The sequence below is a fragment of the Thalassophryne amazonica genome, chromosome 9, assembly GCF_902500255.1.
Source record: "Thalassophryne amazonica chromosome 9, fThaAma1.1, whole genome shotgun sequence".
Classification (NCBI taxonomy): domain Eukaryota; kingdom Metazoa; phylum Chordata; class Actinopteri; order Batrachoidiformes; family Batrachoididae; genus Thalassophryne; species Thalassophryne amazonica.
This window is the reverse complement of record NC_047111.1, coordinates 108,597,849-108,625,031: the sequence shown is the minus strand read 5'-3', so window position 1 is coordinate 108,625,031 and position 27,183 is coordinate 108,597,849. Positions and strand designations below refer to the sequence as shown.

The 27,183-nt window shown below is 40.5% G+C and overlaps 1 protein-coding gene across 1 annotated transcript; it reads right to left on the bottom strand.

The window, feature by feature from the left end:
* Positions 1 to 723: 723 nt before the first annotated feature.
* On the bottom strand, positions 724 to 18,586 carry LOC117517796 (collagenase 3-like). The gene is made up of 12 exons (XM_034178950.1): positions 18,575 to 18,586; positions 9,053 to 9,057; positions 4,043 to 4,160; positions 3,721 to 3,968; positions 3,480 to 3,628; positions 2,366 to 2,494; positions 2,102 to 2,263; positions 1,879 to 2,008; positions 1,650 to 1,783; positions 1,387 to 1,546; positions 1,197 to 1,300; positions 724 to 1,116 (listed from the first exon to the last, which is right to left on the bottom strand). Exons 3-12 carry the CDS (start codon positions 4,139 to 4,141, stop codon positions 1,007 to 1,009), a joined length of 1,425 nt encoding a protein of 474 aa, XP_034034841.1. The 5' UTR covers positions 4,142 to 4,160; positions 9,053 to 9,057; positions 18,575 to 18,586; the 3' UTR covers positions 724 to 1,006.
* Between the last annotated feature and the right edge of the window lie 8,597 nt (positions 18,587 to 27,183).

Here is a 27,183-nt window from a genome sequence, read left to right as displayed (position 1 = left end):
AGAACATTATTTAACTGCTAGAACTGTCCAGAATTTTCTAAAAGTTTCCAGAATTATCTAGAAATTTCAAGAAACTTTTAGAACTTTCTAGAACGTAAAAAAAAAAATAATAATAATAATAAAATCAAAGTTTGTGCTGAATGGAGTCATTTTTCCATAGACTTTAGACATAAGCAGTTGAAATATAACACTTAGAAGCCAGGAACAAAAATTGTGTTACATAGTGTAATCAACAGTCTGTGGTTTTGTTTCCAAGCATGTTTAAAATCCTACCTGCCCCCCCACCACATGACAACTGACCTGTCCCCTGCAGTTGAGGCAGGCGGACGAACGCAGTGGCGTGTCTTTCCAGTTCAGTTTGAAATAGTGTTGATGAAAACAATGAAGAATTATAGGAGTATGAAAAAGTATAACCTTGGGAACGCCTCGGGATCCCTGGGAAGAGCTACAGGACTTGGCCGAGGATAGGGAAGTGTGGGATGAGCTGTTTGGTCCGCCGCCACTACGACCCCAACCCCGACTCAGATAAGTGGCTGAAAATGAATGAATGAATGCAGCTGGAGCCAAGAAATAATTGTAATTGTCCATTTTTGTGTAGCTTCATTATTTGATTCATGGGGTCATTTATTTTATGAACAGCCACAGTAAAAACATAAAAAGAAAAATGAATTAATTAAAAATGAAAGCAGTGAATTATTAATTATTTTATTCACGTAACATTTTCCAGAGGTTCACAGATGCACAGTCAAAGCTTCACAATGTTCAAACAGCAATAAGGATGCACAACATTTGATTTAAATACAATAAATTAAATTACTATAGTGACACAAACGTGCTACTTGATGACAATCATTATTTTAAAAAAGCCTCATAGGATGCAGCTCTCATTGAGGTTATACGTGTGTCTGGACATATACATACGAGGAATAAACACAAAGACAAATCTGGTCCCTTCATTGATATGTTCAGTGGCTCTTATAAACAGCTTTTTAGGTAGTTTGGTGTCCTAGAAGTTATTGCACTGCAAAAAGTAGCTGTTCCTCAGCACGCGTAACAACCTCCTGCTTGTCAGGCTGAACTCGAACATATAGGGCCCGCTGTAGATGTAGGTAAAACCTGCAAAAACACACAGTCAATCTTAGAATTTGAACAAATTACACGCTGAAAGTGTCCAATCAGCTTTGAGTGCCGCTCACCTCTGTACTGGAAAGCTGCCGTCACGTTCCCGGTCAGGCCTGGTAACAGATTGTCCACATGTTTGGGGAATCCAGGGTCCATCCTCTGCTGGGCCTCATCATAGCTGTAGAAATATTGAAAGATGTTCACACTCCACTGCAGTTTGGATCTCTGCCAATCAGTTCAACTCAAGATGTCATCTGGACGTACCTGTAATACTTCTTGCCGACAAAGAAGAGCGTCTTTCTGGAGTCAGTGTCGTAAAGGGCAGCATCAATTCTCTTCACGGTTTTGGGCAAACCAAAACTGGAAAGGCTTTTAGGATACCCACGTACAAGATCGTAGCCACTGAAGGCCCACACTTGATGACCTGTAGAGGCAGGGACCAAAAATATTTCGATAAAGAGTTTGTGCAAAGGCAAATACCTGCATCTGATTTGTTCAACAGAACAGAAAGCACGCTGACGCCGCACCTTTAAACATTAGGACTTTGTCTGATTGTTGGCTTTCATAAGCAGCATCCACACTTGTAGGAGCATTTGCCCAGAAGCTGGTGATGAGACTTTGCTGAGATGTGCTGCTCTGAGGGTGGCTACGCCAGAAGAAGCTGAAAAAACAGTGGAATTATTTGGTACCTTATAAACCGGGTTTGATGTGGAGAAAACAAGATCCTGACTGAGTTCAGAATCAGGTTTTTGATACCTGTCTTTGAAGAAGAGCATCTCTCCTCTCAGGGTGGCAACAGCATCCAAAACCATGGTGGAATCACAGGCGTCTGGGGTAGTGGGGGGCTCGGGATTGGGCTGAGAAGGATCCACATCAGGGTTTGAACCTGGAGATGAGATGAAAATTAGCAGCAGCAAGACCAAAGAGAAACACTGAAAGGATTTTGCAGAAGTTCTTTTTCAAAGCAAACAGTACCAACCGTATAAAGACTGGATCCCATTGACATCGTCTCTTGGCAGGACAAAGGTGTCTGGGTTGCGGAACGTGTACGTGGGGAACATGAGGGCACCGGGGTCATTAGAGTGAGACAAACCCAGAGAGTGACCAAACTCGTGAGCAGCCACCATGAAGAGGACGTAACCTAAAGCACAGTTACATATCAGCTGCAGTTTCTCTGAAATCTTTAAAAGGAATTTCTGTCACACGTGGTGGTCCGGCTGTTTTCAAAATATAAAGGACTCACCGGTGTTTGAGCGGAAGGTGAAGGACTCGTCATCATCAAAGTGAGCATCTCCTCCAATGCCAGTACCTGGAGCGAACGCGTGTGCAAGGGTTCCATCGGGGCCATCAAACGGGTAATAATCACCATGATCTGGAAAAAAAACCACATCAAAACTATAAATACTTCGTACACTAGACAAATTTAACTCTGTCTCACTAGACACTCTTGGGAGGTGATGATCTTGAGGTCCTCTAAAATCCTCTCTTTGATTCTACACTAAAAAGTCCACTCAGTTAAATATTTCTTATGTCATTTCCTGTTTTATGCAGTTTTTTTTTATCCAATTCCACATAAATATAGCTAATATAAGATACATTTGTATCTTATTTTGTTGAATGTAGTTATTTTATTATCATTTATTTTGCCTTCTGTAGTTTAGTTGTTATTCATTTTGTTTGTTAGCTGGTACTGTTTAGTTAAATGTAGGCACACTTCTTTGAGTGGTTCTACAAGATGCTCATACAGTGTTTCATACTTTGCACCATATGTTACAGTTTACCTCCTTACATCCAGTGTTTTCAGTATCAAGCTGTAAGTAATTATCCTGTAAGAACACTTTCATGGTGGGTCCCATGAAAGTGGTAATAGCTTGTCTTCATGAGAATCTTCAAACAGATCCATTTGGGGGAAAAAAAAAAAATTATTGTCAATTTTACTTATATGTCATTTTAATATTTATATGATGTACAGGGAGACCCCAAAATAACAGAACCCATAAAAATTGTAATGAATCCTGCAAAGGCCCAGCAAATTTCTTGCCGGATTCTTCTTGGGGAAGACTATTGTTCCAATCGTCTTTCCCAACATGTCTTGGTTAACCAAGGAAAAGACATTTTGCCTGGATGCCTATTTTGCCAACAAATCATACCATTTGGAGCATAATTTTGAAAGAACATGACTTTTATGTAAAGCGACAAAGACAAATGAAAAACTTTGGGGAATGATTGTCCAGCAAATGTCAAGAAATTTGCTGAAAATAATATATTTTGTACAAGGTAAACAAGGGTATATAGTGCATCATTCTTCACGACCAAGAATCTGATTGCAGAGATGGTTAAAATAAGTTGGCACCTACCCCGGGTTCCAAAGGAGATCATGATGTCAGCTGTGCCACTGTAGATTCTGGTGAATCTCAGAGGAGTGACTTTGGCCCAAACCTGCAGGGCTTTCTCAATGGAGTCATCGACCTCCTGGGCAGTCATGTCAGGGGTGTAGTTTTCTATCCTGCATGTCAGAAAAAAGCAAAACTACCCATAAATACTCAGTAACAACATGCAAAACTGTCTCTATGCACATTTTCTCTTGCCATCACTCACTTGTAGGTAAGACTATTTGTTTTCCACTTCAGGTCACTTCCAAACGTGGAGAAACGTGCAACATTGTGATCTGGGACGCCACAGCGGGGCTTCTTCATCACCTCAAGAGTGTCAGCATCCAGAGTACCAGTGATGCGCAGACCGAAGAATTGTTGCATCTCACTCAGCTTCCGGGTCAACGGACTGATGCCCCGTCGGACGGTCGGACCACGCTCTTCTGTCAGGTTGAAAAAACTCTTCAGGTAGGTCTGCAAACCACAAGCAGAGTTAGACAGAAGACAATGGACATGAAGTATTTCCAAGACAAAGCAACAACACTCACCTTTGCAAAATCTTCATCTTGCACAGAAATCTGCGGCAGCGGCACACAGAAAGCCGTCGCTGCGAGGCTCAGTAGGATGCACAGATTGTAGGACTTCATACTTCCTTGCTGAATTCAACTTGTGCATTTGTGCTGCAGGTGGCTGTTATAAAGGCTGGCGACTGGGCGTGTTGAGCAACAGCCACGTTGAGTCAGCGCCTCAGGATGTTCCATGTATGGATGTTAGAGGAAGTTAGACCTGGATTGCTCATCCAGTAAAAAAGTTTTCCACATATATTTTATGATTTGCTTTATTAGGTAAAATGACTATATATATATATATATATATATATATATATATATATATATATATATATATATATATATATATATAACATACAACCCCAAAACACAAAATAAAATTGGAAATTTTAATACTTTACTAATTTTTATGCTGTATGTTGCTTGAACTAATGTTTCAACAAATGTCATTCCAAAACTACATGATTGTGAAGTTGTTAAATCATTGAAAAACAGTTTAACATTTCCAAAACTGAAAATATTGATTAGTTACAGAACGAAACAGTTTTGTTTTGTTTGTTTTTTTTCCCATTTAATTTAATTTGTTGCCAAATCCTGAAATTGTGTCATTAGTAAATAGTATTATTTTTTTTATTTTTTTTTTATTTTATTTTATTTTATTTTATTTTTTTTATTTTTTTATTTTTCAGATTCAATTTTTCTGTTACAACCTGAAGAGTTTTTTTCTTTGTGTCTCTTCTCATCCTCAGGCTGCTGTTGATGCAAAGACAGAAAATTCCATCATGTCAGACATGTAGGATCACGTCGCTACAAGCGAACCCTCTGTTTGGTGCTGAGGGTTTGGGGAATACTTGTGGACATTATTACTCATCAAGGTGTGCAGCTTTGATAGCAAAATCATGTCACAAAGAACAAACGTGTGGAAATTACATTAGTAACAGTGAGTCATAAAAATAACGAACAATACTGATTCATAACCTTTTATCCTGTCGGATTTTCTCATTGTTGGGTTTCTTGTTTATGTGTTTGTTTGTTGAAGCCAAATTTGTCAAAAAAATAACCGACTTGATTCTCACGGTTGTTGAAGAAGTGCGACGTGGACGGTTCTCACACTCTGCACGGCTTGTGAATGTCTCAGCCAGGAGAGCGGGGGGGTCAGTGTGTTGCTTTGCATGGCTTGGCAGAAGTCCGGAAGGTCATTTAAGCTCTTTTTTTTAACATGAGCCTGGAATTGAACAGTCTTTTCAGGACCTCAGTTGGACTCCTAGTTGTCTTGGTTTGACTCATGCTGAGGGGCTGAGTGCAGAGATGACCATATGAAGCCTCATGAAGCATTTTCTGTATTTTCTGATACCACTGGATGGAGCTTTCTTTTCAAAAAGGGTTCAAACAAACTGAAGTGCATTGAGCTTTGAACCTATTTTTGAAAACAAACCAAGGCGCCGGTGTCATAAAGCACTCTTATCTTATTTAGTCGAAAAAAGTCACTTAGTTCAGTAATTTTTTGATGTTAGCTGTTGCACAAAACACTTAGTTGACGAAAGTTTCATGTTACCCAACTAAAGTTTTTAGCCTGGTATAGAGGAGGCTAAGCTTATTTTAGTCAACAAAACATCAGTGTCTTATGCTACATTTACACATAGGCAGGATGCGTTCCGAATGTCATATTTGTATCATTCTTGGCACATTCCTGACATTCTTAACATCACTTAATGCATCTGAATAGGTTTCTTAATAGTGCATGTTGGTGCGTGATATTTGTGATTTGCGTGGAGCATGTTTTTGGCTGTCAAAAAATCTTCCACGAATGTCACACACCACCCTTATTTCGCCTCATGTCGTGGAAGTCGCAACTGAGCGTGTTGATCCGTCTTGATTAGTGGTGATCCTTAATAGAGCGTGATAGCGTTCCTCTCTGACGTGCACACAATTAATCCCTGCTGCACCACATTCAGTTTCATTGCTGCAGTAAGACAGTGATGCCAAGTTGGCTAAAAGTTTCATTCCAATGCTCATCAGCGCTCCTGCTGCATGTGCCTGATGTTTGGGAAAATGTGTGAGACAAGAGCGGCGTGGAGCCACACATCTGGCTCTCTCAGTCTCCTCCTCCTCTCTGTGCCCCTCCATGGCAGTCACAAAGTTCTTCTGCTGTGGATTTTGAGGAGCAAACTGGAGCGATCTAAATTGTTCAGCAGCTGATGGATGAATATGGTTGTGTGTGGAGACAATTCACCTCATTCACAACATGATGCTGTTACACGCAATAGCATAGAACAGTGACCAACAACTCGGAACATTAACTCTTGACCGTGCTTAATGGTTCCCGATAGTTCTCCAGCAACACGTGCCATTAATCGTAACGCATGGTAACAGGTGGCAGCAGTTCCTGAGGAGACTTGACTCCTCTGCCTCAAATCATCACATTCATGATCAGCAGCCAAGAATGTATACTTTGTGGCATTCGTGACTTGTCGGCGTTATGTGTAAATGCAGCATTACTCTTGCACACTCTTGGAGGTGTTTCTAGACAACAGCATTCGCGAGGCTGCTATGCCTGTGACAAACATCCACTAACGTAAGACAGTTAATCTATAACTTCAGCCGTTGATGCAAAACTGTGATTAGATGGATAATGTTGGGCGACTAACCGTAGTTGACTAAGTAAGTTTAGTAGACTAAAAGATTAGACTGCTTCATGAAACCGGGCCCAGCTCTTTTAAATTCAATGCATGAGTTAATCCCGAGTTAATTAGGGAGTGTACACTGGAGTTTGCCCAGAGCTGTGCTCTGTCTTTTGTTCGGTCAGATCAAGGAGGTTGGGAGTTTGTCCGAGTTCCAAAAAAAAAAAAGACTTCTTGTGCCGAGTGGTGTTCCTATTCGGGAGGTCAGATGGGAGCTGCTTGATGCATTGTGTTGTACAACAGAAACTGTGCAACATTTAACTAAATGTGAGAGTAGCTGCTAAAATAAAGAAACCTACATTTTGGAGTAAACCTGGATGAATGGATGCACAAAATTTAATTTAAATCTGCTCATGTGTTTATGAGATACCATGCTGACAAACATAAAACAAAAACTAGTCAGAAAATCTTACCTCCTTGGTTGATGCAAAGATGCAAGAATGTCATTTAAACTAAATCATGTATATTCAATATCTAGGCATTAAATACTGATAATCAAATACTGATCATGATCCAGATCCAGAAGTTCAGAATAGATATTTATTGGGGTTGGTAATGTTTTATTTTCTCATGGCTTTGTGCACCATCAGTTATTTTTCATCCTGGTGTGTAGAAATGGATAATCATTGTTTACATCAGCATCCGTGGGAAGCTACATTCTGCTTGCTCTTACGTCATTGTGGGCTGTAAAGAAATGTCTGTCGACTAACAACAATAAATGCAGACACGCAAAGTGATGAAATAAAGAAAGCAAAAACAATTTTGTTAACTCATAAAGAAGCTAATCTGACATTATCTGTATTATGTATTACATAAAAAAATAAAGCTGTGAAAAAGAAAAACAAATAAAAGCAACAATTTTAACAAATTACAAATGTTCTTGCAAGATTTTATTGTGCTGTGAGGAAACACTGAAGAACTTCCTCTATTCATCAGTTCCTACTTTAGAAACATTGTGGTTAGTGCAGGATGCACAGTTTCTCACATTCTGTACAAAACGTTTTGTCACCGCTGAAGGCCGTGCGAATTACCTCAGGTGTCGTCTTATATTCTTGGTGGACGAGTCAGATTCATAGTGGACTTCTTTAAAGAAGCGCGCAAACCCCCACAGAGAATCACAACTTATCCACACAATGCATTGTTTAAACAAAAAGCACTGAAAAAAGAGAATGTTTGAACCAACTTAAAAAAGTGTTACAATTTGTAAAAACCTGAATGAGTTAAGTTGTTTGAACTTAAGTTTTAAAGTTAAATCAACTCTAACTTACAAACTTAAGTTCATACAACTTAATTCATTCAGGTTTTTACAAATTGTAACACTTTTTTTTAAGTTGATTCAAACATTCTGTTTTTTCATTGTGGCCACACAAATATTATTGCAAATAGTTAAAGGCTAATAGTTTGATTTTTGGCGAGATTATTCAAAAGGTTTTCAGCAAAGCGCCTCAAAACCTGGTGGATTCATGAGTTTGATCATGATGAAGCATCCATTATATTAGATTCGGGTGTTTATCCAGATGTAGATGAAGATTATTTTTCCTGTATTTGCTTGTTTTTGCAACTTGAAATGCACTTTATTAAATTTGACATTCTACTCAGTTTTGCAAAAGGTTTACAACTGATTTTCGGAACACTTGATGGAATACTCAACCTGAAAATTTTGGTTTTGATCTAGATTATTTCTTTTGCCTGTTCTTGGTGTCATTCAGTGTGAACAGTTTCGTAATTTGGAATATTTGAGGGAAAGAGTGAAACTTGCTACAACTTCTAGTTTGTGTGTGCAGTTTTGTTAATTTTGCAATTTGGCTTCATTTCAGCTCCACTTAAGGATACAACTTTTTCATAGGTTACATGTACTCTGTGAAATGCAGTAAGTGAACACATGAATGAGTCCAGTCCCTCCAGGTTCTGAGCATGATGACTGAAAAACTACAAATACTGTCATCTTTTAAGTTTCCACATTAGTAGAGCATATAATGACGATGAACTGATTAAAATTTAATTAACCTCCATGTGCCATGTTAATAACAAAAGCAAGTTTGTTTTGCATCATTAATATCAAAAGCATACTGTGTAATAAATGTGCAGCATTTAGGGAAACATGTTCCCACACATTACAAACAGCATTGTAACTTTTATAGCAGAAAGATTTCCAGCTGAAACCTGCAGCGAATGACAAAATGTGTTGACATCAAGGCCTTACTCAAACAGGAAGTGGACTTTACATCATAATGAAAAAAGGAAATAGTCTCATTTGTTTTGCTGTGTACACAACACAGTTACACTGGAATCCATAGCATGAAGCAACCTGAGCTTAGTGAAATGTGACAAATTGATTTCTGTGAAGCAGCTTCATTACATTTGCCTATGGATTTGGTAGACAGCTTTACTTTTTTACCTAAAGCAAAAAGCAGTCATACACTTTGTCCACCGTGAAGCAATGGGAGCTTGCAGCACATCAGATAAAAGTGTTGTTTCACAGCTGTAGCCTGAGAGACCAACATGCTGAGTCACCCCATGTAAAAGATTCCTAATGAGGGTCATTAGCAAGTTTCTTTATTCCTCTCTTCATCCAACTCATTCATCATTAACTAGCAAACCTTGTGTTTGTGTTGCTCCCACTGATTGTCAGAGCTGTGAGACATCAAGACAGAACTGACTCATGTGGGGAATGCACAGTTTCCTGCATCAGTTACATCATAAATAACGACAAACAGTATGTTGCTGTATTGGACATCTGTCTAGACCCGTGTTTCTCCAACTTATTCAGACAAAGGACTGCTTAATCAATCACAAGAGCAATCAGAGATTTCTGACGTCCACCAATCCGAATCTGGATCACCATCAAAATTCAGTCCAGTCTTCCTTAAAAGCCTATATAAAGTGAAATCTTGATCCAGAATCTGGATCTGGGTCCAGATCACTTTCATAAATCAGTGGAAGTTGCCCCAATATCTACATGGGGTGCAAATTTGGTGAGGATCTGTGAAGTAGTTTTGATATAATCCTTCAAAGCCTATATAAAGTGAAATCTTGATCCAGAATCTGGATCTGGATCCAGATCACTTTCATAAATCAGTGGAAGTTGCCCCAATATCTACATGGGGTGCAAATTTAGTGAGGATCTGTGAAGTAGTTTTGATATAATCCTTCAAAGCCTATATAAAGTGAAATCTTGGCCCAGAATCCGGCTACAAATCCAGATTACCTCCCAAATTCAAGTCTTCCATACCCTAATATCTATCTGTGGTGCAAATTTGGTGAGAATCCGTGAAATAGTTTTGACGTAATCCTTCAAAGCCTATATAAAGTGAAAACTTGATCCAGAATCTGGATCCAGATCCAGATCACCTCCAAAATTAAATTGAGTCTTCCACGGCCTAATATCTATCTGTGGTGAAAATTTTGTCAAAATCCGTGCAGTAGTTTTGATGTAATCTTGCTAACAGTCAGACACACACACACACACGCACACATATATATATATATTTATATATATATATGTGTGTGTGTGTGCGTGTATAAAATAAACACAGATGATTTTATTACGTCCTTGGCGATGTGTGAGTGTGTCTCTGTGAATGTGAGGCATAATTGTAAAGCGCTTTGAGTGTCTGATGCAGATGGAAAACGGCTATATAAATGCAGTCTATTTACCATTTGACAGACGTAATAATAATAAAACAGTTTTGTGGACACCCTAACCTCCCAAATATCCAAAAACTACAGGTCTGCACACCTCTCTATCAGTACATCTACTGGTGGTTGGCTCTCACTGCGGTATTGTATCACTTCCTGTTCCGGAGCACAGCGGTGTTTTTTCTGTATCTGTTAGCTGTTTAATCTGCGCAGTTAGATTGATCTAGTTACCTAGATAACGATTTGTTTCACAGTGTAATCTTCACGTGCCTTAACTAAAGCACTCCCTCTGCTGAATCACCTCTAAATTATTTACACATTATTCACTTTGTGTGTTTTTAGGAATCCGCTAGCTTAGCGCAGCTACTAGCTCTTAGCCGGTTTAGCATGGCGGCTTCTCCTGTCTCTCCCGCACTTCTCTGCTCTGGGTGTGAAATGTTTAGTTATTCTTCGGCCTCCTTTAGCAGTAATGGTACTTGTAATAAGTGGAATAAGTGTAGCTTATTCGTAGCTTTGGAGGCCAGGCTGGGCGAATTGGAGACTCGGCTCCGCACCTTGGAAAATCCTACAGCTAGCCAGGCCCCTGTAGTCGGTGAGGACCAAGGTAGCATAGCCGCCGTTAGTTCCCCTCCAGCAGATCCTGAGCAGCCGGGAAAGCAGGCCGACTGGGTGAGGAGGAAGCGTAGTCCTAAACAGAAGCCCCGTGTACACCGCCAACCCATTCACATCTCTAACCGTTTTTCCCCACTCAGCGACACACCCGCCGAGGAACAAACTCTGGTTATTGGCGACTCTGTTTTGAGAAATGTGAAGTTAGCGACACCAGCAACCATAGTCAAATGTCTTCCGGGGGCCAGAGCAGGCGACATTGAGGGAAATTTGAAACTACTGGCTAAGGCTAAGCGTAAATTTGGTAAGATTGTAATTCACGTCGGCAGTAATGACACCCGGTTACGCCAATCGGAGGTCACTAAATTTAATATTGAATCGGTGTGTAACTTTGCAAAAACAATGTCGGACTCTGTAGTTTTCTCTGGGCCCCTCCCCAATCGGACCGGGAGTGACATGTTTAGCCGCATGTTCTCCCTGAATTGCTGGCTGTCTGAGTGGTGTCCAAAAAATGAGGTGGGCTTCATAGATAATTGGCAAAGCTTCTGGGGAAAACCTGGCCTTGTTAGTAGAGATGGCATCCATCCCATTTTGGATGGAGCAGCTCTCATTTCTAGAAATCTGGCCAATTTTCTTAAATCCTCCAAACCGTGACTATCCAGGGTTGGGACCAGGAAGCAGAGTTGTAGTCTTACACACCTCTCTGCAGCTTCTCTCCCCCTGCCATCCCCTCATTACCCCATCCCCGTAGAGACGGTGCCTGCTCCCAGACCACCAATAACCAGCAAAAATCTATTTAAGCATAAAAATTCAAAAAGAAAAAATAATATAGCACCCTCAACTGCACCACAGACTAAAACAGTTAAATGTGGTCTATTAAACATTAGATCTCTCTCTTCTAAGACCCTGTTAGTAAATGATATAATAATTGATCAACATATTGATTTACTCTGCCTTACAGAAACCTGGTTACAGCAGGATGAATATGTTAGTTTAAGTGAGTCAACACCCCCGAGTCACACTAACTGTCAGAATGCTCGTAGCACGGGCCAAGGCGGGGGATTAGCAGCAATCTTCCACTCCAGCTTATTAATTAATCAAAAACCCAGACAGAGCTTTAATTCATTTGAAAGCTTGACTCTTAGTCTTATCCATCCAAATTGGAAGTCCCAAAAACCAGTTTTATTTGTTATTATCTATCATCCACCTGGTCGTTACTGTGAGTTTTTCTGTGAATTTTCAGACCTTTTGTCTGACTTAGTGCTTAGCTCAGATAAGATAATTATAGTGGGCGATTTTAACATCCACACAGATGCTGAGAATGACAGCCTCAACACTGCATTTAATCTATTATTAGACTCTATTGGCTTTGCTCAAAATGTAAATGAGTCCACCCACCACTTTAATCATATCTTAGATCTTGTTCTGACTTATGGTATGGAAATAGAACACTTAACAGTATTCCCTGAAAACTCCCTTCTGTCTGATCATTTCTTAATAACATTTACATTTACTCTGATGGACTACCCAGCAGTAGGGAATAAGTTTCATTACACTAGAAGTCTTTCAGAAAGCGCTGTAACTAGGTTTAAGGATATGATTCCTTCTTTATGTTCTCTAATGCCATATAACAACACAGTGAAGAGTAGCTACCTAAACCCTGTAAGGGAGATAGAGTATCTCGTCAATAGTTTTACATCCTCATTGAAGACAACTTTGGATGCTGTAGCTCCTCTGAAAAAGAGAGCTTTAAATCAGAAGTGTCTGACTCCGTGGTATAACTCACAAACTCGTAGCTTAAAGCAGATAACCCGTAAGTTGGAGAGGAAATGGCGTCTCACTAATTTAGAAGATCTTCACTTAGCCTGGAAAAAGAGTCTGTTGCTCTATAAAAAAAAGCCCTCCGTAAAGCTAGGACATCTTTCTACTCATCACTAATTGAAGAAAATAAGAACAACCCCAGGTTTCTTTTCAGCACTGTAGCCAGGCTGACAAAGAGTCAGAGCTCTATTGAGCTGAGTATTCCATTAACTTTAACTAGTAATGACTTCATGACTTTCTTTGCTAACAAAATTTTAACTATTAGAGAAAAAATTACTCATAACCATCCCAAAGACGTATCGTTATCTTTGGCTGCTTTCAGTGATGCCGGTATTTGGTTAGACTCTTTCTCTCCGATTGTTCTGTCTGAGTTATTTTCATTAGTTACTTCATCCAAACCATCAACATGTTTATTAGACCCCATTCCTACCAGGCTGCTCAAGGAAGCCCTACCATTATTTAATGCTTCGATCTTAAATATGATCAATCTATCTTTGTTAGTTGGCTATGTACCACAGGCTTTTAAGGTGGCAGTAATTAAACCATTACTTAAAAAGCCATGACTTGACCCAGCTATCTTAGCTAATTATAGGCCAATCTCCAACCTTCCTTTTCTCTCAAAAATTCTTGAAAGGGTAGTTGTAAAACAGCTAACTGATCATCTGCAGAGGAATGGTCTATTTGAAGAGTTTCAGTCAGGTTTTAGAATTCATCATAGTACAGAAACAGCATTAGTGAAGGTTACAAATGATCTTCTTATGGCCTCGGACAGTGGACTCATCTCTGTGCTTGTTCTGTTAGACCTCAGTGCTGCTTTTGATACTGTTGACCATAAAATTTTATTACAGAGATTAGAGCATGCCATAGGTATTAAAGGCACTGCGCTGCGGTGGTTTGAATCATATTTGTCTAATAGATTACAATTTGTTCATGTAAATGGGGAATCTTCTTCACAGACTAAAGTTAATTATGGAGTTCCACAAGGTTCTGTGCTAGGACCAATTTTATTTACTTTATATATGCTTCCCTTAGGCAGTATTATTAGACGGTATTGCTTAAATTTTCATTGTTACGCAGATGATACCCAGCTTTATCTATCCATGAAGCCAGAGGACACACACCAATTAGCTAAACTGCAGGATTGTCTTACAGACATAAAGACATGGATCACCTCTAATTTCCTGCTTTTAAACTCAGATAAAACTGAAGTTATTGTACTTGGCCCCACAAATCTTAGAAACATGGTGTCTAACCAGATCCTTACTCTGGATGGCATTACCCTGACCTCTAGTAATACTGTGAGAAATCTTGGAGTCATTTTTGATCAGGATATGTCATTCAAAGCGCATATTAAACAAATATGTAGGACTGCTTTTTTGCATTTGCTCAATATCTCTAAAATTAGAAAGGTCTTGTCTCAGAGTGATGCTGAAAATCTAATTCATGCATTTATTTCCTCTAGGCTGGACTATTGTAATTCATTAGGTTATCCTAAAAGTTCCCTGAAAAGCCTTCAGTTAATTCAAAATGCTGCAGCTAGAGTACTGACAGGGACTAGAAGGAGAGAGCATATTTCACCCATATTGGCCTCTCTTCATTGGCTTCCCGTTAATTCTAGAATAGAATTTAAAATTCTTCTTCTTACTTATAAGGTTTTGAATAATCAGGTCCCATCTTATCTTCGGGAACTCATAGTACCATATCACCCCAATAGAGCGCTTCGCTCTCAGACTGCAGGCTTACTTGTAGTTCCTAGGGTTTGTAAGAGTAGAATGGGAGGCAGAGCCTTCAGCTTTCAGGCTCCTCTCCTCTGGAACCAGCTCCCAGTTCGGATCAGTGAGACAGACACCCTCTCTACTTTTAAGATTAGGCTTAAAGCTTTCCTTTTTGCTAAAGCTTATAGTTAGGGCTGGATCAGGTGACCCTGAACCATCCCTTAGTTATGCTGCTATAGACTTAGATTGCTGGGGGGGTTCCCATGATGCACTGAGTGTTTCTTTCTCTTTTTGCTCTGTATGCACCACTCTGCATTTAATCATTAGTGATTGATCTCTGCTCTGTTCCACAGCATGTCTTTTTCGTGATTCTCTCCCCTCAGCCCCAACCAGTCCCAGCAGAAGACTGCCCCTCCCTGAGCCTGGTTCTGCTGGAGGTTTCTTCCTGTTAAAAGGGAGTTTTTCCTTCCCACTGTCGCCAAGTGCTTGCTCACAGGGGGTCGTTTTGACCGTTGGGGTTTTTCTGTAATTATTGTATGGCTTTGCCTTACAATATAAAGCGCCTTGGGGCAACTGTTTGTTGTGATTTGGCGCTATATAAATAAAATTGATTTGATTTGACATTACAACACCATATGTTCCATGTACTAAATTTCATCACTCATGTTTTTCTTTTTCTACCGTAGAGCTGGTGACCTTATGGAAACAGTAATTCAGACAGGTTAAGGTGAAGCAGACTATGTTTAGGGCACCTTTTCAAGTCCCGTCCTGTTTACAGTGAGAAGAGCGGATCCTAAATCGGGCTGCTCAGTCGTAGATGCAGCTATGGAAAAAGCCTCCTGCATCTTCCGAGGGTCTGACGACTGAATCACACATCTACTGCTTCCATCCCAGGTCACAGCTAAGAGCTTCCAGATTCACAATCATGCCCCTGTCACTCTTAGCCATTCTCTGTAAATGCTAATATACAAATTAATTAAGTATGATAAGAGAACCAAACTCAGTTTTCATCAATCTGTTATGAACACTCATTTTAAGTAAATAAGTGGTACTTTGAGATTGGAAGACATGCTTTACTTGATGTATTCCATTTAAGTCAAATTCGAAGAAAAAAAAACATTCGTACCCAGTGTCCTTTGGGCTTTCTGTCAGACATGCACAGATCTGCCTCATTTACTTTGCACATCCCGCCCGCACACGTCCATGGTGAGCCCATGTTTGGACTACCAGTGCTTTCTCTAACCTGTTTTTCACTCACTGTCAGCACTGTGGGATTACTTGTGCTTGCCGCCCTGATTTATTAAGTAAATATTTTACTATTTGTTAGACTACCTAGAACACTTCCATCTACTAGATGGGAGTATGAATAACGTTCAACACACGGTCGCTATTCATTGCGCTGAATCACACTTAACAAACAGAATTTTTAGTTTTGCAAATGACTTTTTTACAAATAAAAGTATGACATATTTACAAATACACGTTTACTTGTAAAACCAACACACACGTTACAGTAACTTGTGTATTGGTTTTTACAAAAAAATAAATAAATAAACCAACCAACCAGTGATGAGCGGAGGCTCATTATCCCATAATGCCTTTTGGCATCTGTGTGTGTTAAGGCTCAAACCTTCAGAATTAGCGCATTACTTTAAAATTAAAACATATGTGCGATATTTTTCACCTTGTAAAAATGACAGAGTTGACATTAATTCGATAAACTGTCTGGAATTATTTGGGTTATAAATCAAGACCATAAGTCAAAACTGCTTTGCTATTAATGTGTTCTGCAACATGTCTGTACTGTTCCATGTTGAATATTGACACTTCCTTACAGCAGTGGGCAGGGCGCTCAAAGACAGAAGCTCTCACTCATTGTTTGTGTTGAGTTTGTGATCGCCTGTGTTTTTACTCAGAAGTGTTGGTGGTGCTGAAACTCAAAACTGGCTTGTCAGTAGCTAACAGTGTACCAAGTCAATACTAAAAGTTAGCAGTTAGCTGTAGCTTCAAGAAAATTAAGTTGAGCTGAATATGATGGATGAGCAAAACTAAAGAGAATTAAGCTGTCACTTGAGTACTGGATGCTCACAGTAAATAAGTTACTGTAATCTAATTTATTTGAGTACTGTAAACTCAAAATAAACAAGTTACTATAATCTAGTTATTTAAGTTTATTTGAGTACTGCTAAGTCAAGATCAATCAATCAATCAATCAATTTTTTTATATAGCGCCAAATCACAACAAACAGTTGCCCCAAGGCGCTTTATATTGTAAGGCAAGGCCATACAATAATTATGTAAAACCCCAACGGTCAAAACGACCCCCTGTGAGCAAGCACTTGGCTACAGTGGGAAGGAAAAACTCCCTTTTAACAGGAAGAAACCTCCAGCAGAACCAGGCTCAGGGAGGGGCAGTCTTCTGCTGGGACTGGTTGGGGCTGAGGGAGAGAACCAGGAAAAAGACATGCTGTGGAGGGGAGCAGAGATCAATCACTAATGATTAAATGCAGAGTGGTGCATACAGAGCAAAAAGAGAAAGAAACAGTGCATCATGGGAACCCCCCAGCAGTCTACATCTATAGCAGCATAACTAAGGGATGGTTCAGGGTCACCTGATCCAGCCCTAACTATAAGCTTTAGCAAAAAGGAAAGTTTTAAGCCTAATCTTAAAAGTAAAGAGGGTGTCTGTCTCCCTGATCTGAATTGGGAGCTGGTTCCACAGGAGAGGAGCCTGAAAGCTGAAGGCTCTGCCTCCCATTCTACTCTTACAAACCCTAGGAACTACAAGTAAGCCTGCAGTCTGAGAGCGAAGCGCTCTATTGGGGTGATATGGTACTATGAGGTCCCTAAGATAAGATGGGACCTGATTATTCAAAACCTTATAAGTAAGAAGAAGAATTTTAAATTCTATTCTAGAATTAACAGGAAGCCAATGAAGAGAGGCCAATATGGGTGAGATATGCTCTCTCCTTCTATTCCCCGTCAGTACTCTAGCTGCAGCATTTTGAATTAACTGAAGGCTTTTTAGGGAACTTTTAGGACAACCTGATAATAATGAATTACAATAGTCCAGCCTAGAGGAAATAAATGCATGAATTAGTTCTTCAGCATCACTCTGAGACAAGACCTTTCTGATTTTAGAGATATTGCGTAAATGCAAAAAAGCAGTCCTACATATTTGTTTAATATGCGCTTTGAATGACATATCCTGATCAAAAATGACTCCAAGATTTCTCACAGTATTACTAGAGGTCAGGGTAATGCCATCCAGAGTAAGGATCTGGTTAGACACCATGTTTCTAAGATTTGTGGGGCCAAGTACAATAACTTCAGTTTTATCTGAGTTTGCAAGCAGGAAATTAGAGGTCATCCATGTCTTTATGTCTGTAAGACAATCCTGCAGTTTAGCTAATTGGTGTGTGTCCTCTGGCTTCATGGATAGATAAAGCTTGGTATCATCTGCGTAACAATGAAAATTTAAGCAATACCGTCTAATAATACTGCCTAAGGGAAGCATGTATAAAGTGAATAAAATTGGTCCTAGCACAGAACCTTGTGGAACTCCATAATTAACTTTAGTCTGTGAAGAAGATTCCCCATTTACATGAACAAATTGTAATCTATTAGACAAATATGATTCAAACCACCGCAGCGCAGTGCCTTTAATACCTATGGCATGAACAAGTTACTATTATACAGTTATTTAATTTTAGTACTGCACACTCACAATAATTAAGTTAATCAAGTCTGATTCGTTTAAGTCAACATAAATTACTTTTTTAAGGCAGCAAGTTTGCATATTTTTTTTAGTAAAGTCAACTTATTATATTTTACAGTGTTGGCTGAAACACTTGTGGGTGTGTAGCGCAGCCTAGAAAGACTACATCCAAGGTTGATTGAGCAACGCTTGTGCGTGGGTTTGTTTAACATCCGAATGTCATTGCACACTGAGAAACACAGAGCCCTTGACAGATCCTCAGCCTGGTCCAATGGCTGGGAAATCCCAGACAGTTGGGATCTGAGGACCTACTGCAGCCTTCATCCACCTTCACAGCCACTGGGTGAAAAGCCATCACCTACGCCGCCTGATCCACCATTGAGGACTTCTTGTTACACCAGAGCCTCGCTAGCCATCTCCCATTCAGTGTTCCTGTTGAGAATTCATGGGTACCATAGCAGCCATGGAGCATACAAGGTCCCCACCATCTTTCACCCCAACAGGCAATCCCCTACTTGATGCTTTGTTCAAGTGTCATGACGTGGACAAAGGGAAACAGTCCAGAGGAGGGCAGAAGAAATGCTAAAAGGACCTCTTGAAGCACAACATCAACAGGTGCTTCATCAACTGGAAGACCTGGGAAGAACAAGCAAAGGACCAAAACAGCTAGCGAGCCATGATCCACATAGGAGTGGAGGTCTTTAAAAAAAATGTGGCCAAATAAGACAGAGGAGAAAGAGGAAGCAGAGACAGGAATATCCTGACCGGCAGAAGCTCCCTACATCAACCACGTGCAGCATTGTCTGTCAGAAACAGTCTGTGTCAAGACTGGGCCTGTTCAGTCATCTCCACGCCTACCTTCCCATCCGAGAATCAATCAAGAGACAATCTTCCTTACTACAGAGGGATTATCACAATCAGTGACAGCTCTAGAGATTTGTTTTCTGCGGGTGTTGTGGGGGACCTTGGCATTTTTATGATGGTGTTATGAAATAAGGGCTTGTGTGTCATGACACCTCTCTACTACACCTCTGCCACGCTCACTTGCATGCGCTTACATAACCACAGTCTCATGTGGGTCAGTCACTGCCGACATGCAGAATGAACAAAATAATACACAAAACTAGGCTACTTTTCAATACAAATATCCACAGACATACACATGTCACCTATAGGTAGCCTAAAGGAAAAAATGACAACGGCAAGCAGAGGAAAAACCTTTTATGACTCTGTGGTGCCATCAGCCATACTTTATGCTATTGTCTTCTGGGGCTGTGGAAGTTCTGAGAGGGACAGGAAGAGACACCGCAGATTAATACTATGCAAATGCCGCAAAGTATCCTGTTTACAATATGCCAAAAAGCACAGAATAGAACAAGGTCATTTGGAGTGATGAGCCCAAAATTGAACTTTCCTACTGTGAAGAAGGGAAGTGGATCGCTGATGTTTTGGGGATGTGTGAGCTACAAAGGCACAGTCAAATTTGATGGAAGGATGAATGTAGCATGTTATCAGAAAATTCTGGAGGAAAATTTGCACTCATCAGCTCAGATGCTGCACATGGGAAATACTTGGATGTTCCAACATGAAACATGCACCCACCAGTAAACATTGCAATATACTTTAGTCACCTTTCTTTAGGCTCTTTATTTACTCTGATGGTAACGCTGGCCATTCTTCTTGTTAAAAAGCCTCCAGTTGCTGTAAATTCCTGTGGTGTCTTGCATGAACTACACATTTGAGATCTCCACGGAGTGGCTCAATGATACTGAGGTCAGGAGATGTGAGATGGCCACTCCAGAACCTTCAGTTTATTCTGCTGTAGCAATGACAGGTCAATTGGCATTGTGTTTTGGATTGTTGTCATATTGGAATGTCCAAGCATGTTCCATGCGCAGCTTCTGGGTTGATGACTGCAAATTTTCTTCCAGTATTTTCTGATAACATGCTGCACCAGGTCGTTATTGTAAATAAGATTTTTTTTTTTCTTAAAAACTTACCTGGTTAAATAAAGGTTAAATCAAAAATTCATCCTGCCATCACTTTTGACCGTTTACTGTGCCTTTGTAGCTCACGCATCCCCAAAACATCAGTGATCCACCTCCGTGCTTCACAGTAGCAATGGTGATGACCATCAGATGTATGTGCCTCTTAAAAAGAATGACGCACACTCTCATTTCATTAGTCGGGTGTCTTGAAGATGTCATGGCCCTCCCCTGCCTGTTGTGGGAGGCTCCCCATGGCAGGCAGGGGTGGGGCTGCTTGAGTGGTGGCACCTGTGCTGTTAAATTGTTTGTGCTATGCTCATTCACTCTCTCTGCTCTCTCCCCACCAGGTAACCCATTTGGTTTGTCTTCAGTTCATTTTTTGTTTTAGTTACTTTTGGTTTTCACACACCAACACATTTGCACCTACATATTCATGCGTCTTCATGCACTGCATACACCACTGATTCTTACTTACATTTGCATGCCTTGTATTTATGTTGCATTTTATTATTATTGTTTGTTAAATAAACTATTTTAATTGGCCTGAACCTTTGAGTTATCCCCCTCCCAGCTAGTTTGTTTGGGTTGTGACTTGCCATCGAGCCAGGCTTGTTACAAAGACATAAAAGTTTTGATGGCTTTGAATTTTTTTTAAATTTTAATGACAAGAAAACTGAAGTCATGGTTTTTGGAGGCACCACCGGGACCCCCCTGCAAGATCTGGATTCCCTGGCCCAGTATATCAATCAATCAATCAATCAATCAATTTTTTATATAGCGCCAAATCACAACAAACAGTTGCCCCAAGGCGCTTTATATTGTAAGGCAAGGCCATACAATAATTATGTAAAACCCCAACGGTCAAAACGACCCCCTGTGAGCAAGCACTTGGCTACAGTGGGAAGGAAAAACTCCCTTTTAACAGGAAGAAACCTCCAGCAGAACCAGGCTCAGGGAGGGGCAGTCTTCTGCTGGGACTGGTTGGGGCTGAGGGAGAGAACCAGGAAAAAGACATGCTGTGGAGGGGAGCAGAGATCAATCACTAATGATTAAATGCATAGTGGTGCATACAGAGCAAAAAGAGAAAGAAACAGTGCATCATGGGAACCCCCCAGCAGTCTACATCTATAGCAGCATAACTAAGGGATGGTTCAGGGTCACCTGATCCAGCCCTAACTATAAGCTTTAGCAAAAAGGAAAGTTTTAAGCCTAATCTTAAAGTAAAGAGGGTGTCTGTCTCCCTGATCTGAATTGGGAGCTGGTTCCACAGGAGAGGAGCCTGAAAGCTGAAGGCTCTGCCTCCCATTCTACTCTTACAAACCCTAGGAACTACAAGTAAGCCTGCAGTCTGAGAGCGAAGCGCTCTATTGGGGTGATATGGTACTATGAGGTCCCTAAGATAAGATGGGACCTGATTATTCAAAACCTTATAAGTAAGAAGAAGAATTTTAAATTCTATTCTAGAATTAACAGGAAGCCAATGAAGAGAGGCCAATATGGGTGAGATATGCTCTCTCCTTCTAGTCCCCGTTAGTACTCTAGCTGCAGCATTTTGAATTAACTGAAGGCTTTTTAGGGAACTTTTAGGACAACCTGATAATAATGAATTACAATAGTCCAGCCTAGAGGAAATAAATGCATGAATTAGTTTTTCAGCATCACTCTGAGACAAGACCTTTCTGATTTTAGAGATACTGCGTAAATGCAAAAAAGCAGTCCTACATATTTGTTTAATATGTGCTTTGAATGACATATCCTGATCAAAAATGACTCCAAGATTTCTCACAGTATTACTAGAGGTCAGGGTAATGCCATCCAGAGTAAGGATCTGGTTAGACACCATGTTTCTAAGATTTGTGGGGCCAAGTACATTAACTTCAGTTTTATCTGAGTTTAAAAGCAGGAAATTAGAGGTCATCCATGTCTTTATGTCTGTAAGACAATCCTGCAGTTTAGCTAATTGGTGTGTGTCCTGTGGCTTCATGGATAGATAAAGCTGGGTATCATCTGCGTAACAATGAAAATGTAAGCAATGCTGTCTAATAATACTGCCTAAGGGAAGCATGTATAAAGTGAATAAAATTGGTCCTAGCACAGAACCTTGTGGAACTCCATAATTAACTTTAGTCTGTGAAGAAGATTCCTCATTTACATGAACAAATTGTAATCTATTAGACAAATATGATTCAAACCAGCGCAGTGCCTTTAATACCTATGGCATGCTCTAATCTCTGTAATAAAATTTTATGGTCAACAGTATCAAAAGCAGCACTGAGGTCCAACAGAACAAGCACAGAGATGAGTCCACTGTCTGAGGCCATAAGAAGATCATTTGTAACCTTCACTAATGCTGTTTCTGTACTATGATGAATTCTAAAACCTGACTGAAACTCTTCAAATAGATCATTCCTCTGCAGATGATCAGTTAACTGTTTTACAACTACCCTTTCAAGAATTTTTGAGAGAAAAGGAAGGTTGGAGATTGGCCTATAATTAGCTAAGATAGCTGGGTCAAGTGATGGCTTTTTAAGTAATGGTTTAATTACTGCCACCTTAAAAGCCTGTGGTACATAGCCAACTAATAAAGATAGATTGATCATATTTAAGATCGAAGCATTAAATAATGGTAGGGCTTCCTTGAGCAGCCTGGTAGGAATGGGGTCTAATAAACATGTTGATGGTTTGGATGAAGTAACTAATGAAAATAACTCAGACAGAACAATCGGAGAGAAAGAGTCTAACCAAATACTGGCATCACTGAAAGCAGCCAAAGATAACGATACGTCTTTGGGATGGTTATGAGTAATTTATGAAGCCAACCATAACAAATCTAGGCTTAAGTGGATGCAGATCTGAAATTTGACAGTGATATCAGGGTCATTGTCAAATCAAGCTTTTCCCATTTGAGACAGCCTGGCCAAAATGAAGCCAATCCTTTCGAGGCAGCAATTTGAGACAGTAATCCATGCCTTTATTACTACTAGGCTGGACTACTGTAATTCACTGTATGTGGAGATTAGTGTGTTCCTGATTGCCCGTCTTCAGGTGGTACAGAACGCTGCTGCACATCTTTTAACCAGTGCACGTAAATACGAGCACATTTCCCCCAATTTAGCCTCACTCCACTGGCAGCCCAAACATTTTAGGATTAATTTAATTAAATAATTATTTTATTCACTCATCTCACTCACTCCTCTTCAGCCGCTAACAGGTAAGATATGCAAGGCTGCTTATCTGGAACCGGGTCATGGGGCAACAGCTCCAGTAGGGGATCCCAAGCTTCCTTTTCCAGGGCCACATTAACCACCTCTGCCTGTGGTATACCAAGGCATTCCCAGGCTAGTGTGGAGATATGATCTCTCTACCTAATACTGGGTCTTCGCCAGGTTCTCCTTCCAGCTGGTTGTGCCTGAAACACCTACCTAGGAAAACAAGTCTGGTGGGGGTTGGCCTCCACCAGCCGCTAAATTTTATTTGTTTACTTGTTTTTTAATCCCTGAATGCACTTGTCCCACCCTACCTCTCTGGCTCATACACCCTTATAAACCCACCCACTCTCTCAAGTCAGCTGAGCAGCTGTTCCTGAGTGTGCCGATATCTAAGCAGACGCTCAGAGGGGACAATGCATTCGCTGTTGCATCTCCAAAATTATGGAAGGACCTGCTTCAGCAAATTAGACAGTCCTTGTCTCTGTCTGTTTTCAAATCTTTTTTGAAAACCCATCTCTTCTCCTTAGTGAGATGTTGACTTCATTCATTTATTTGATTTTATGTTATTGTTTTTATTGTATGGTTGTTTTTATTCATGTTTTATGGCTTTTAATTATTTTAATTGTATTTTGTTTTCAATCTTATGAGAATTATGTCTTTTATGATGATTTTTATTTTGTGTACAGCACTTTGGTCCACTATGGTTGTTTTAAAGTGCCTAATAAATAAAGTTGGTTGGTTGGCGATCCTGAGGCCCATTGTTGTGCCATTCATCCATGACCATCACCTCATGTTGCAGCATGATAATGCACAGCCCCATGTTGCAAGGATCAGTACACAATTCCTGGAAGCTGAAAACACTGCAGTTCTTGCATGGTCAGTATAATCACCGGACATGTCACCTCTTGAGCATGTTTGGGATGCCCTGGATCGGCTTATACGACTGCATGTTCAAGTTCCTGCCAATATCCAGCAACTTCGCACAGCCATTGAAGAGGAGTGGACCAACATTCCACAGGCTACAGTCAACAACCTGATCAACTCTATGCGAAGGAGCTGTGTTGCACTGCGTGAGGAAAATGGTGGTCACACCAGATACTGACTGATTTTTGACGCCCCCCACCCAATAATGCAAAACCGCAAATTTCAGAGTGGCCTTTTATTGTGGCCAGCCTAAGGCACACCTGTGCAATAATCATGCTATCTTATCAGCATCTTGATATACCACACCTGTAAGGTGGGATGGATTACAAAGAAGTGCTCACTAACACAGATTTAAACAGATTTGTGAACACTATTTGAGAGAAATAGGTCTTTTGTCTATATAGAAAATGTTCTACGTAGATCACTGAGTTAAGCTCATGAAAAATGGGAGCAAAAAAGTGTTGCGTTTAGGTTGTTGTGCAATGTATGTTGAGTACTACAATGCAGTTTATGCTATTGTTAACCAGTCTTTCTTTGCACGCCTGCAGCTTGTGCAAAATGCTGATGCTTGTCATTTAACAAACACCTCCCGACGTGATAATATTGTTGTGGGCTGCTGCTGCTTCTCTCTCTTCAGCCAGATGGCACGCCGCAAGCTGACTGACACACCTAACCTTCTTGTAATCAGCACCTGTATATGAACCACAGCTCCTCATTCCATCCTCGCCAGAAACTCAGCTCATCTCCCCAGGTTAGCTTGGCCTCTGTTTTCCAGAATTGAACCTTTTCTTGACTTTTTGGTGTTTCCACACACCTTTCTGTCTGAGCCTCTGCTCTGGACCAAAATCTGACTGCTTCTGCACCAAGACCAGCTTCACCCTCAGCCTGTGCATGGAGTTCACGCTCTGCATCAACCAGTTAAGTGTTTGCTCTCCTTTTGGCTCATATGAGCTGCTGCACACCGAACTCTGCTTGGAATATCATACAAACTGAACTGTGAACTTTTCCTGAAGAAACTGAACTGAACAATTCTAACTGCCTGCTTATCTGGATCGGCTGTGGTCAGTTATCACTGATTCAAACTGAACTGCCTGAGAATCCAAACCGATTCCTCCTGAACAAACAGTCAGCATAATTGGACCCAGCTGAGATAATTAACTACCGATTGACTGTGAATAAACACTTCTGGAAGTGACCGGCTCAGCACTCTCCCATCTGTCTCTCCTCCTCAGCCACGTCGACAGCTTGCAGGCGGCCACCTGGCACTGGATCCATCTCATCCCAGGTCAACTCCATTTGGACTGCAGCTCCCTGGTTCCACCGCTGAGTGGGCCGGTCTCCAGTCGGCTAGGCAGTAGCCCCGAGTGACTCCTCTTGTACATATATCCATTGTAAATAAACCCATGTTCTAATTATTTCTGCCTCCTCTCTGCTCCCAGTGTTTGGGTTCAATTCACACTCTAGCCCAAACCATAACAAATATCACCTTTTAATGTGTGTATTTAAAGCCATTAATGGCCTTGCATGTCTTACCTGTTTGAAATTTTAACTCTTCAAACATACAGCAGGGCATTGAGGTCATCTGATCAACTCAAGTTCCGAGGTCAAAATATAAACATTGGGGTAATAGTGACTGATGTTGCAGTAGAATGTGGAATAAGTAATTCCTGATATACACATTATTTCTTACCTAACACTTTTTAAATCAAAGCTCAAGACTTATTTGTTTAAAATGGCTTTTAAAACCTAGTCACCCTGACAAGTTTTTGTTTATTCTTGTGAATTTTATTCTTTGAGGTTACTGTTTGATGAATACATCCAAGGATCCTGCATATGCAGTCACAACAGGAAGTGTTGTCAGATGGTACCCAACCTTCACCGGGCGTTGCGACCCTGAACCGCGACAACTTCTAGTTGGCAGTGGTGGCCAATTCACGTCCCATCAGCTCCAACCCTCCACCCCTCCTACTGCCTCTTATACCAGAGCCAATAAGTCTCTCTTTCTGCTGACTCTCCAATCCTCCCCACATTCCCTGATATTCCAAATGCAGTGAGCACTATCCACACAGAATGCACTAAGAACCCTCTACCCCCTTATTCTACAGGAAAGAGCCATGTTTGCCATCCTTTCTCTCTGCATTCCTGCATTAGGTCTTGGTATTTTAAGCTCTTCCTCTCATTGACATTCATGCCAAAATGTTTGAAAGGAAATGCTTTTGACAAAAACTACAGATTTTGTTTATTTTTATTTATGTCCACAGATCAAGGATCCAGTGACCAATGTAAAATGTTGTTGACATAGAAAACCTGTAAAGCCTACTTTTAGTACACAGAAAATTCACAAGAGGTATCGATAAGGGATCCGATAAGGAATCGGATCTGTAAGCGGAATCGATAATGGTATCGATATCTACAAAATCTTATCAATACCCATCCCTACACATGCGTACATGTGCACACTATTGTAGAGACACGGAACTGTCGATTTATGCAACGAGACGCACAATTCGACAGAACACTAGCCATGCACTGCTAGCACTGTTAGCTGAGAGTGAGAGAAAGTCGTGTATCGCTGCCGCCAAAATGGGTGAATTTAAGCTACCAAACGAAAGTATTGATGTGGATTCTGACACAGAATTACGTTTTACATTTGATGGATTTTCACATTTGATTACTCTGCGCACTGACCGCTGTTGGAGTGATGCTGCTTCACGGTAAGCCTCACTGACCGAATTACCTACAGAAAAATAAAACATGCAAATGATGGAATTGGATTAGAATGGGAATAACACCCTTGCGTCTGATGATTTGCAGAC

Excerpts from the sequence above, each read along its gene's own strand:
- LOC117517796 (XM_034178950.1), bottom strand. The coding sequence starts at position 4,141 with ATGAAGTCCTACAATCTGTGCATCCTACTGAGCCTCGCAGCGACGGCT. Across the intron at positions 2,009-2,101 it reads TGGGATCCAGTCTTTATACG|GTTCAAACCCTGATGTGGAT; the intron begins GTTGGTACTGTT and ends TCTCATCTCCAG. Across the intron at positions 1,117-1,196 it reads GGCAGCTTTCCAGTACAGAG|GTTTTACCTACATCTACAGC; the intron begins GTGAGCGGCACT and ends GTGTTTTTGCAG.